General features: G+C 41.6%; 1 protein-coding gene across 2 annotated transcripts in view; it reads left to right on the forward strand.

The window, feature by feature from the left end:
- Window positions 1-13,452, forward strand: part of ATP6V0E1 (ATPase H+ transporting V0 subunit e1) — a 54,967-nt gene that overhangs the window by 8,679 nt on the left and 32,836 nt on the right. For both annotated transcript variants that reach the window (XM_003732295.5, XM_002744572.7), the window contains exon 2: window positions 951-998. In XM_003732295.5, the coding sequence (XP_003732343.1) occupies window positions 951-998 (48 nt within the window). The remainder of the gene's footprint in view (window positions 1-950; window positions 999-13,452) is intronic.

Consider the following 13,452-nt stretch of genomic DNA (forward strand, 5'->3'; position numbering starts at 1 on the left):
ATTACAGGCACCTGCCACCACGCCTGGCTAATTTTTGTACTTTTAGTAGAGATGTGGCTTCACGATGTTGGTGAGGCTGTTCTTGAACTCCTGACCTCAGGTGATCTGCCTGTCTTGGCCTCCCAAAGTGCTGGGATTACAGGCTTGAGCCACCGCACCTGGCCCTGACAGGTCTTAAGTGGAGAATCCTGGTGATTGTTTATAGACTGAAGGAGAAGGAGAAAAGTTTCACTCTGCCAGCAGTTACTTAGTCAGGGGAACCAGGTGAATTTTGTTGCTGACAATGGGAATGGGAAGAAGGAAATACACATGGGGAGAGATACTTTGAAGTATGAATTCACAGTATTTGGTGACTGTGGAGGTGTAGAAGAGGCATGAGCAAAAGATGATGGATTTGAGGGTGGGTCGGATGGGTGGAAATGGCAGAACTTATTCTGAGGAGTAGGAGATTTAGAAGGAGAGCTTTTAGAAAGAGAGATGGGAAGAGAATAGCATAACTGAGGTTTAGAAATGATCTCTTTGCTGATGAGAGATCAAAGTAACTTTCAGACATGAATGAAGATGGAAGAGCTCACCACTAGAGAGTCATATTTTTAGAAGTACAGTGTTACTTCGTTACAGAGAATACTACCAAATAGGGTAATTACTTAGGTGTCAAAACTAATTGTCACCGTGGCCTTTCTTGTTCAGTTTCAGATAAATTTGGTTTGGACATCTATACCATGGCATCAACACATATCTCTTTAAATGCAAATATTTGATTATATAAACTTATCCCAGGTGCATCTTGAGCACACTGCAGTCTGCTGGATATTTGAGCAGATGCAGATCCATTTTCTTGGTGCATAATCCATGCTAGTTTGATAATTTGGAAAGGGGACTTAAACCATTCTGTGATGTTTGTGTAGTTTGCTAGTTATTTAATAACATTTTTCTTTTCCTTTTTTTAGAGTTATCATTACCATGTTGGTGACCTGTTCAGTTTGCTGCTATCTCTTGTAAGTATATTGTCTCTTGTACGTAGTTTTTTCTTTATTGATTATTATTATTAATTTTGAGACAGTGTTTCGCTCTTGTTGCCCAATCTGGAGTGCAACAGTGCAATCTCCGCTCACTGCAACCTCCACCTCCTGGGTTCAAGCGATTCTCCTGCCTCACCCTCCCAAATAGCTGGGGATTACAGGCATGCACCACCACACCCAGCTAATTTTATGTTTTTGGTAGAGATGGGGTTTCACCATGTTGGTCAGGCTGGTCTCGAACTCCTAACCTCAGGTGATCCACCCACCTCAGCCTCCCAAAGTGCTGGGATTACAGGCGTGAGCCCCCATGCTCTGCCAAGTAAATTTTTCTTAAAATAATAAGTAATTATTCTTGGTATTTGTAATGTGTGTGGTTTACACATTTGTTTTATTGGAGCTCGTCCCTCATGTAATATCTAGAAATAGTGTCCTAAAACTGAAAATACCACACTTTCCATGTGCTCAGTGTATTTACATAGAGTTGTTCAGTTGCTGTATCCTTCTGGGAATACAAGTGCGGTTTAATTGGCACAAATTTAAAGCTTATAATTAGCTGTAAATTATGATTGTACTACTTTATATTTACTATGGTGAAGTATTTGTTTATTTATTTATCTATCTTTTGAGTCAGGGTCCCGCTTTGTCATCCAGGCTTGAGTGCAGTGGCATGATCACAGCAACCTCAGCCTCCTGGGTTCAAGTGAGTCTCGTGCCTCAGCTACCTGAATAGCTGAAATTACAGCACATACCACCATGCCTGGCTAATTTTTGTATTTTTAGTAGAGATGGGTTTTGCCATGTTGGCCAGGCTAGTCTGAAACTTCTGACCTCAAGTGACCCTCCTGCCTTAGCCTCCCAAAGTGCTGTGATTACAGGCATTAGCCAATGGCCCAGTGTATTATTGTGAACTATTTAAATCTACTTATTTCACTGAAATATCTCTCTAATGGAGCTAATAAAGCCATTCTTTATTGTGACTTTTGTTTAACTGATGGACAGAAATTGAGCTAGAATTATAATCAAGTAGACTAAGGATAATTTTTTTTTTTTTTTGAAATGGAGTTTCGCTCTTGTTACCCAGGCTGGAGTGCAATGGCGCGATCTCGGCTCACCGCAACCTCCGCCTCCTGGGTTCAGGCAATTCTCCTGCCTCAGCCTCCTGAGTAGCTGGGATTACAGGCACGCGCCACCAGCCCATCTAATTTTTTGTATTTTTAGTAGAGACAGGGTTTCACCATGTTGACCAGGATGGTCTCGATCTCTTGACCTCGTGATCCACCCCCCTCGGCCTCCCAAAGTGCTGGGATTACAGGCTTGAGCCACCGTGCCCGGCCAACTAAGGATAATTTTTTAACAATTCATTGTAAGTTGTATCAAAATATACATATTGATCACATATCATAAAACTCCTAGGGATTTCTTTCAGTTTATTTTTTTGAGGCAAGGTCTTGCTCTGTTACCCATGCTGGAGTGGCTCCATCATAGCTCAATCATAGCAGCCTCAAACTCAGACTCAAGGAGTCCCCCTGCCTCAGCCTCCCAAGAAGTTGGTACTATTGTCATGCGTCATTATGCTCAGCCAATGTTTTAAATTTTTGTAGAGATGGAGTCTTACTGTGTTACCCAGGCTGGTCTTGAACTCCTGGTCTCAGCAATCCTTCCATCTTAGCCTCCCAGAGTGCTGGGATTACAGGCAAAAGTCACTACACCCAGCCAGGATTTCTTTTTAAGAGTTTAGAACCAATTATTTTCTTTTCTTGGAGAAAGCTTTCTAGCTTCCTGAGATTTCAGTGACATGGAAAGTGTTGGTGTTCACTGAGTATTGTTTAGTGCCCATGTGAGGTAGGAAGCAACAGTTCTGAACCATCCAATAGATGAAAGACCATGACACTTTTCTCTTCCAGAAATATTTTTAATAAAAAGTGGCCATTTCCAAGAAATACCCACTGCATGCCCATCAATAAAAGAGAACCATAACAAAATAGAAAACAAAATCATATGGCTGTGATTTAAAGAGAAAAAGAATGCAGACACGAGCACATCAGCAAAGTCCAATATTTAAGTCACATTCCGTCTTATGAGCTATGATTAGGAAGGAATCTGATTAGATACCAGAATAAAACTTAAAACAAATGCTGAACCATTTAGGTCAAAGAACCTCTATAGAAGCATCTGTCTTCAAAGGCACTCTGGTTTGAGACTCAATTTTAGAATAAGGCATAACAAATATGTTAACAGAAGGCATGCAAGGTGGTGAAAGATGGATTCTATAATTCCCCACATACTCTGAACCTAATAAAACAAATCTAGATTTTTTTTAAATTCCCATTTTTCTTTAAACAATTGCCAAGACTGAAATCAAAGATAAATAGAAGGCACAACAGTTTTGCTCTGGTTTTTATCTGGGTGTTGGGAATTTTTTTGTTTTTTGGTTTTTTTTAAACAAATACAAATTAAACATGAAAGAACTCTACTTCAAAAAAACTAACAGTTCAAGAAAAGCCTATCAGTTGCATTCTAGACATTTAAAATCTATGTCACAATTTAAATTTCAATGGTAAAAACAGTAGGTTTTAGAATTGTTTTGTGATCCTATATCAAAAGAAAAATTCTATTCCTTTTATTCAGTTTTTAAACATACCAGTGAAAACCAAACTTGTCAAACTTTTCAGTGGCAATTTCTCCACACCAGAAGGTAGTCATGACTCTCAAAGAAGAAACAATTTGGGTTTTTTTCTACCTTCAAAATGTTATCAAATCCTGTATTTCTCACAGCCTTTTGAAACACGTAGAAAATAAGAAATATTCCAATGAATGAAACATACCAAATGTCAGTAATATGCAAGACACATTCCTTTGGGGAAATGGCTGTTTAAAAAAAAAAATCCATTCTGTATATGCAGAGTAAGCAAGAAATTCAGCCTTTTTTTTTTTCTTCTTTAAAAATCTGTTACTCCTAAAATATCCACAAAATTGGAAGTGAAAGACTATAGGTCAGGAAAAGGAAAAGAGGGAGAGGGAATACACACAAAAAATTACACAAACTTGAGCAGTTTATAACAGATTGGTGTCATACTGCAAGATACTAAAGGCTGGTCAAAGAAATTCACCGTTCTGTAGGAACTAGGGTTTATATGGCTGCATGAAGATCATGAAGATTCCCTGCCATGGAGCAAGCTCCCTTCCCACTCCAAATCATGGTTTCTGCACTATGCCTCCATGGGGAGAGCCTCAAAAGACCATGAATTTTCTTTTTGACTCTGAATCTGTGAATGTTCAATAGTGGCTTCTGCACTAAGGTTTTTCCAAGAAGTTTATGGAGAAGAAATCTTTGCCAGAGTTACTTCCATGAATTTTGGCTATCTGGCTAATCATTTAGTCACTTGTTAAATGCAACTCGGTGTTTAAAGCTGAATCATAATACATTACAAAAGTTGTTCTAGGCTGGGTACAGAGGCTCACGCCTGTAATCCCCACACTTTGAGAGGCTGAGGTGGGCAGATCGCTTGAGCCCAGGAGTTCAAGGCCAGCCCGGGGAACATGTTGAAACACCCTTTCTCTACGAAAAATTATCCGAGTATGGTGGCACATTACTGTAGTCCCAGCTACTTGGGAGGCAGAAGTGGGAGGATCGCCTGAGCCTGGGGAAGTCAAGGCTACAGTGAGCCGTGATTACCCCAGTGCACTCCAGCTTGGGGGGCAGAGTGAGACCCTATCTCAAAAAGAAAAAAAAGTTGTCCCTAATGATGTTGTTTGACTGTTTAAACACTAAGGCTCAGCTGATGAAACTCTAAAATTTACTTTAGTCTTTTTTTTTTTGGTTAGAGTGTTAAAAGAGGCTTTTTTTAGGTTATAACTTAGCCTATTTTAACTGGAAGTCTGACAGGTAGCATGTGGAGGGAATTCTTATCATCACTGTGTTTGGCTCTAAAGAAATACATGAGGCCCAGCACGGTGGCTCACACCTATAATCTCAGCACTCCAGCACTGTGGGAGGCTGAGGCAGGTGTATCTGAGGTCAGGCTCACACCTATAATCTCAGCACTCCAGCACTGTGGGAGGCTGAGGCAGGTGTATCTGAGGTCAGGAGTTCAAGACCAACCTAGCCAACATGGTGAAACCCCATCTCTACTAAAAGATATTTTAAAAACTAGCTGGGCATGGTGGTGTGCGCCTATAGTCACAGCTACTTGGGAGGCTGAGACAGGAGAGTCACTCAAACCCAGGAGGTGGATGTTGCAGTGAGCCAAGATTGCACCACTGCACTCCAGCCTGAGCATCAGAGTGGGACTCCATCTCAAAAAAAAAAAAAAAAAACAAGAGTAAATCAGGGCAAATATGTATATTATCAATAACTTGTGTTAGTTGATCATTGACCATCAGCCTATCCTACTGAATCACCTATGGGAATTAGAATAAGGGAGCATTGTATCAATCCAGGTGTCAAGGATTGGTCTGTCATTGAAAAGGCCTTTGTTTTTATTGCTTTTAAGATATCTGCAATGTGAGCAGTAAGGTCTGTGGTGGTACCTTATAAAAGGGAAAATGGGGGCCGACTGCATGGCTTAATGCCTGTAATCCCAGAACTTTGGGGGCCAAGGTAGGTGGATCACAAGGTTAGGAGTTTGAGACCAGCCTTGCCAACATGGTTAAACCCTGTATCCTAAAAATACAAATTTTAGCCGGGTGTGGTGGCATGCGCCTGTAATTCCAGCTACTTGGAAGGCTGAGACAGGAGAATCACTTGAACCCAGGAGGCAGAGGTCGCAGTGAGCCAAGATCGCACCACTGCACTCCACCCTGGGCAACAAGAGTGAGATTCTATCTTGGGGGAAAAAAGGGGGTTCCCTTTTTTGATTGCACAGAGGAATGACTTGAGATTAAACCAAAAAAGGACCAAAATATTTTGTGACTTCCTGGTTCTCTATAGAGTTCTTTGAAATGTGGTTAATTTTTATTATATTGTCTTTAAAAGAAACAAAAAACCTTTCCAGTCATTCCCATGTCTTTTATTTCCACTTTCTTTTCTTTTCTTTTTTTTTTTTTCTTTCTGAACACAGGGTCTTGCTCTGTCACCCAGGAGTACAGTGGTGCTACCATAGTTCACTGCAGCCTCAAACTCCTGGGCTGAAGTAGTCTTCCTGCACCTCAGTCTCCTGAGTAGCTGGGACTACAGGCACACACCAGCACACCTGGCTAATTTTTTTTAACTTTAGTAGAGACGAGGTCCTGCTGTGTTGTCCAGGCTAGTCTTGAACTCCTGAGCTCAAGCAGTCCTCCCACCTCAGACTTCCAAAGTGCTGGGATTACAGGCGTGAACCACCACACTCAATTATTTTTCCACTTTCAAGTATAAAATGAATAATTGAATTTGAGCCTTTGTCCTTGCTATCTAGACGTTAGTCCATTTTTTCCTTTATGCTCTGCTGACAGTGGATCAGTACGTAGAGATGTATTAATAAAGGTAGTACACAGTGTTCAAACATTAAAAGGTTCTGGAGGCCATTTTATGGGGAAATGAGCTGGATAGTATTGACTTTTTGAAATCATTTTTCTTCTGTTTCTTTGAAATTCTGATCATATATCCTATTTAGCATAATACCTGAGTGAAAAATATAGATGGAATTCAAACCCCAAATATTTTACATACCTTATCCCACAAAGGAGTGAGATTCTATTAAAAAACAAAATTGAAATTCAAAGGAAACTTCACTGTTTGGCACTGGTACATTTTCTTGAAAATGACCCTTTGCAAGTAAGGCACACCCAAAGAGACTTCGGCTTTCCTAAACAAAGTCATGTTTTGAAATGCATTAATGGACTTTTAAATTGCCTTCTGTTTGTTGCAGTTTTTTTCTGTTGCCAGTTGTTCTCCTTTAAAGCTTGATTCTGTGAGGCTCAACTTGTTTGAGCTCTGTATAAATTAGGTTCTCTACCAGTAGAACCCAGATTCTGTTAATAGTTCAGCAGAGGAAAATCTGAATGTTACATCTGTTTCCCTTTTTAAGGCACAAGATTCACTTTTGTCTCTTAAACATACAATCTTGTTAAGTTACTATACTATATTTCTGGTCTTAGGTTAATTTTTTTTTTTTTTTTGAGACTGAGTTTCACTCTTGTTACCCAGGCTGGAGTGCAATGGCGCGATCTCCGCTCACCGCAACCTCCTGGGTTCAAGCAATTCTCCTGCCTCAGCCTCCTGAGTAGCTGGCACTACAAGTGCGCACCACCATGCCCAGCTAATTTTTATATTTTTAGTAGAGACGGTGTTTCACCTTGTTGACCAGGATGGTCTCTATCTCTTGACCACGTGATCCACCGGCCTCGGCCTCCCAAATTGCTGGGATTATAGGCGTGAGCCACCGTGCCCGTCTGATTTTTAATGTTGAATTATGTTGTTTACTCAGTCACCAAACTCACATGAAATTAGAAATATTAATGTTGTATTGTGAAGATAAAGTTGTTTCTTGGAAAACATGCTATGTCTTAGCACTTGACTAACTGTAAATCAAACTGGCATCATGATATAGGAAAATAAATACTGTCAGGATAAAATAAATAAGGGTCAGGAGACTGGTTCTTTTAGGTGAAAGGATATTTTGCACAATTATGTTGTAGGGTGGTTTTGAGTTTTAAGTAAGATGCTGTGTGTGAAAACTAATAGTAAAGCACAATAAAAATTAAAGTAATAGTGTAAATGATTTTTTTTTTTGAGGCGGAGTCTCACTGTCGACTAGGCTGGAGTGCAGTAATGAGATCTCGACTCACTGCAACCTTCACCTCCCAGGTTCAAGTGCTTCTCCTACATCAGCCTTCTGAGTAGGCGGGACTACAGGTGTGTGCCACCATGCCTGGCTGTTTTTTGTATTTTTAGTAGAGACAGGGTTTCACCTACTTGGCCAGGCTGGTCTCAAACCCCTGACCTCAAGTGATCCACCCACCTTGGCCTCCCAAAGTGCTGGGGTCACAGGCATGAGCCACCACCCCTGGCCATTCAGTGATTTTTTTAAATAAGTTATTTTAATTCAAAGAACTGTGTTATTTGTAAGCACAGTTTGCTTACAGGGTTGGTACAGAGCCTTATTAGAATTTATTCATTCAACGTATATTTGCTTTGCATGAGCAGCCACTGTATCTGGACAGTGGATGTGTAGCAGTGAATGAACAAAGCAGACAACCTCCCTGTCCTCTTTAATGAGGAGAAGCAGATAAAACAAATGAAGAGCCAGAGAGGCCCAGTCATTCCCCTCATTGTCCCTTCATTCACTTCCCAAACAAGTTCCGCCATTCACTCATTTCCACAAATACTTACTCAGTTATGACTTCAGAAGATTCCTCCTTACTCGATCTTCAGCTGCCTGTTGCTGGCCATCACACAGGGACCTGCACAGACCACAGAAACTCCACCTCACATGTCTAGGAATTTGCAAACCCAGAGCTGAGCCTCACCTCCTTCATTGGCCTTTCTGGATCCTGGCTCTAGAGCCACTTTGAGCACAGCACATAATCACCTGCCAGGGGCCAGGGTATACCACTTCAGTCTCCAACCAATAGCCACATGTGGTGGCTCACGCCTGTAATCGCAGCACTTTGGCTGATTGGTTTCAGGGCTGCTATTTACTTTAACATGTATTTCTTTTTTAAGTTTATGATTTTGAGCTTTGAAACCATACTATTTTCTCTCTACAAAAGTAGAAAGATTAGGATAATAAACCTTCATGTGCTTACCACCCACCTTCAAAAATGATCAATTCATGGCCAATCTTGTTTTATCCCCACTTTTCCTCCCCACCCCAGATTACAAATCACAAATGTGCCAGTTTATCTGTAAACATTTCAGTATATATCTCTAAAAGATACTCTTTTTTAAAAAGTATATATAACCATAATACCATTATGCACAAAAAAGTTAATTCCTTTATATCATCAAATATCTTATATTTAAATTTCCCTAATTGTCTCATTGTTTTACAGCTTGCTGGAATCAAGGTCCAAATAAAGACCACACATAGCAATTGGTGGATGTCTCAAATTTCTCTTTATAAGCTTCTTCTCCATATCTTTCTCTTCTCTCTTAGAAATTTTAATAGAAAAACTGGGTTGTTTGCCCTTTAATGTTGCAGAGTTTGGTCTTTGTTAATTGCATATTCATGGTAGTAGCACATTCTTCTGTATTTTCTGTGAATTGGTAGCCATATCTAGAGGCTGATCAGATTTAGCTTCAATTTTTTTGACCAGTCTCCTTCATAAGTGTTGTTGAGTACCTCCAAGAGGGGTACATAATAGCCGATTTTTCTTTGTACTGTTGGCCATCATTTATGATACTCTGTTTCTGTAATTTCTTGTTCATTCATTAGCTAGACTGTATTTATAAATAAAAGCCAAAACTGGTCGCTCATGCCTGTAATCTCAGCACTTTGAGAGGCTGAGGCAGGAGAATTGCTTGAGGCCAGGAGTATGAGACCAGCCTGGGCAACATAGTGAGACCTCATCTTTACAAAAAAATAATGATAAAAAAGTACATCAGCCAGTTGCAGTGGCTCACACCTGTAATTGGCCAAGGCAGGTGGATAGCTTGAGCCCAGGAGTTCAAGAGCAGCCTGGGCAATACAGCAAAACGCTGTCTCTGCAAAAAATATAAAAATTAGCCAGGCGTAGTGGCATGCACTTGTAGCCCCAGCTACTCGGGAGGCTGAAGTGGGAGGATCACTTGAGTCCAGGAGGTGGTAGCTGCAATGAACCAAGATTGAACCACTGCACCCAGCCTGGGCAGCATGTGACAGAATGAGAGCCTGTCTCAAAAAAATAAATCTGTAGAGATTTACTTCATAGACTATTTGTTTATCCAAATAACTGAAAAATAATTCATAAAGAAAAGATAGGATAAATATGTATTCTCCCTTTACTTACCAGTTTTCAAAACAATTGGTTCCCTAGCATCTTCTAGTAATGAGCAATGATTTTTGTTTTGTGCTAGTGTTGTTATGGTCATATACATATACTTAAACATATTTGATTGTATTGCAAGTGTAATTAATATCCTTCTTGTTCAGTTTGTCCCATCATTGGCCAGGGGGAGACTACTCTAGTTGGTTCCTGAGTCCCTTTGACAGGACAGTGGCATGTGTTTTATTTAGCCTTTCATTGGCTGGTTGTTAGTCTCTGTCTTCACCCCTAGCTTTGAAGTTCCTTCAGGACAGGAAGTATATTTTGTAACGGTAGAATCTCTGCCTTCGCTTTTGGCATGTCTCCTATCTGACTTGGTGATAGCTGCTAATAAAAGGAGATAGTGGCATTGATAATGGAAAGGGTGGGTAACTCAAATTAAATGTGTTCCTAATTTTAGACCTTCCTGCCTTTCATCCTTTCAGCTTAGATCTCCCACATGGATAGCTAGAGGAAGCCATGTGTGTTTTATTTATTATTTATTTTTATTTTTATTTTTTGAGACAGAGTCTCAGTGAAGTGCAGTGATGTGATCTAGGCTCACTGCAACCTCTGCCTCCAGGGTTCAAGCGATTCTCATGCCTTAGCCTCCTGAGTAGCTGAGATTACAGGCTTGCACTACCACACCTGGCTAATTTTTGCATATTTGGTAAAGACGGGGTTTTGCAGTGTTGGCCAGGCTGGTCTCGAACTCCTGGCCTCAAGCAGTCTGCCCACCTCAGCCTCCTAAAGTGTTGGGATTACAGGCTTGAGCCACCCCACCTGGCTGCCACGTGGGTTTTAATTTGCTTGTTTCCTTCATTGAGTTTTTCTCCATTTGTATCTTTTATTTATAGTTACTGTTATTTTCACCCAGAATCCATCCAGCAAGCATTTTATAGAGCACCTACTGTATACCACTTCCATTTCCTGGGTATACAGGGAAGAACCAGATCTCTGCCTTCCTGGAGCTGACAGTCTAGCGATGAGAGTTAAACCAGCAGATTAACAACACAACAGCAAAGTTTCTTCCTCTGTAACAGACAATTTGAAATAGTACTTTAAGGGGACAGATAACCTGTTGTGATAGAAAACAATGAGGGTGGTGGCAGGAAAAAAAAGATTTATTCATGGTGGGGTCACAGAAAGCCTGTCTGAGGAGGAATCAGCCATAGAGGAATTGGAGGCAGGGCTTTCTGCAAATGTAAAGGCACTGAGGGGTAAAGGGCTTAGGATAGCCAGGGACAGGGGCATGCACCTGTAGTTCCAGCTACTTGGGAGGCTAAAGCAAAAGGATTGCTTGGGCTCAGGAGTTTGAGACACGCCTGAGCAACATGGGAAGACCCTGTCTCTTTTTTCTTTCTTTCTTTTTTTTTAAAGCAGCTTGGAATGTTCTGGCAGGGTAGTGTTGTTGGGCTTAATAGTGAGGTGCAGTCAGGTGTGGTGGCTCAAGCCTGTAATCCCAGCACTTTGGGAGGCCGAGGCAGGTGGATCACGAGGTTAAGAGATCGAGACCATCCTGGTCAACGTGGTGAAATCCCGTCTCTACTAAAAATACAAAAAATTAGCTGGGCACGGTGGCGCATGCCTGTAATCCCAGCTCCTCAGGCGGCTGAGGCAGGAGAATTGCCTGAACCCAGGAGGCGGAGGTTGCAGTGAGCCGAGATTGCGCCATTGCTCTCCAGCCTGGGTAACAAGAAAGAAACTACATCTCAAAAAAAAATTAGGTGCAGAGTGGTAGGTTCAGGGTTTATGCAAGGCCCAGGCCAGGGGGTATTTTATGGGCTGTGCTGGTCCTTGTGTGATTGACAGCAGTAGGGGGCTGAAGGATGAGTGAGGGGGAATCTTCCAAGGTCATAATTGAATTTGTGGGGTATTTGTGGGAACAGTGGATGCTGGAACCTTTTGGGAGGTGAATAAAGAGGCTATCAGGGAAGTGATTGGGCTCTTGATTTGTTTACTATCTGCTTCTCATTAGAGAGGGCAGTGAGGTTGTCTGATTTGTTAATTCATTGCTATACATCTAGTGCCCAGATCCAGTGCCTGCTGATGCTAAATAAGGAGTTTAGGTTTATATTAAGTGAATAGGAGACATTTTAAGATTTTTAATGAAGGAGTGATTTGAGTGTGATGATTACTCTGGCTGCTCTGTGGAGAACAGACGGTTTGGCGGCAAGAATGGAAGCAGGAACACCTGTCAGGAGGTGACTGCATGCATGCCAATGAGAGATCATCATGGTTTGGTCTGTGGTGAAGGAGGAAGGCACGTAGATTTGAGAGCAAATTTAGGGGGTAGAATTTATTGGTCATACTGATGGATTAGATATAGGAAGCAAAAGAGATGGCTCCCAGTTCTAGGTTAGGCCATTTACTAAGATGTTGAAGACTTGGGACTGGATGAATTTGAAGACAGATTCAACTGCTACATGCTAATTAGGAATCAGATTGCTCTGAGACGCCCAAAAGTTGTCAGGAACTTAGCTATAAGCAGAGACATTTGAGGTCATAGGAACACATAGAATCACCTAAGGCAGTGGTTCTTCGCTGAAGTTCCTGCTGGCCTCCAGGGACAGAGACCAGGGATGCTGCTGAACATCCTGTACTGCACAGGACAGCCTCACTTTCCCCCAACGAAGAATTACATAGCCCCAAATTTCAGTAGTGCTGAGGTTGAGAAGCCCAGACCTAAGGGAAGGGGTAGAAGAGAAAAGTAAAGAAAAGATCCAACTAAACCTGGGGAATGCCAACATTTTTATGTAGGATTGATGAGGAAGAGCCAGAAAAGGGCAACCTTGAGCCTCCTTTGGTGAATAAGGATGGTGACTGGGAAAGCATGAAGGGATCAGGGTGGTGATCAACAAGCTTGAACTTCATTTGCCTAAGGACGTGCGGTTGCACTTCTTTAGAGTCAGCTTTTCACAAGGATGGCGGAATATTGGAGGCAGCACAAGGGGAGCAAAGATGTTGCAAACCCCAGTTGCCAAAGCCTGAGATACCTGGCGTGTAAAAATAAGCAGCCTTCTCTGCTTGAGAGAGCTTGGTGAGAAGGGATGAGAAGCTAGGTTTCAGTTAAGCTAGAGGCAGTGGAAAGTGCTGGAAGAGAAGGAGGTACATGAACAAGTAGCAGATCATCAAGCAAGAGTTACAGAGAACACAGTGGAAGGATTTGGAAGAAAAGGAAGGGATGCACCATTGTTGCATCAAATGGTGAGATGAGCGGAGCAGTCTGGGGATGGGGAGTAATAGATGGTCCTGGGAGGTTTTCAGTGCCGGTAAAAATTGAGGTAAGCAAAGATATGAGACCTGTTGAACTTAGTTTGTATGTTCTGTTATTAGGCGAGAATTTGGACCTGAAGGCTTTCCAGAATAGCTTGGCAGTGGAAAGGGTTTTTGCAGTGAGATGTGACTGCTGTAGATACTAAAATGGTACAGGTCTTGCCTTGTTTTCATTTTTCTGTTTTGCTATGTTTTCCCAGTATAGATATCCAGTTGTTGCTGCATCGGC

This window comes from Callithrix jacchus, chromosome 2 (genome assembly GCF_049354715.1).
Source record: "Callithrix jacchus isolate 240 chromosome 2, calJac240_pri, whole genome shotgun sequence".
In the NCBI taxonomy this organism is placed as follows: Eukaryota; Metazoa; Chordata; class Mammalia; order Primates; family Cebidae; genus Callithrix; species Callithrix jacchus.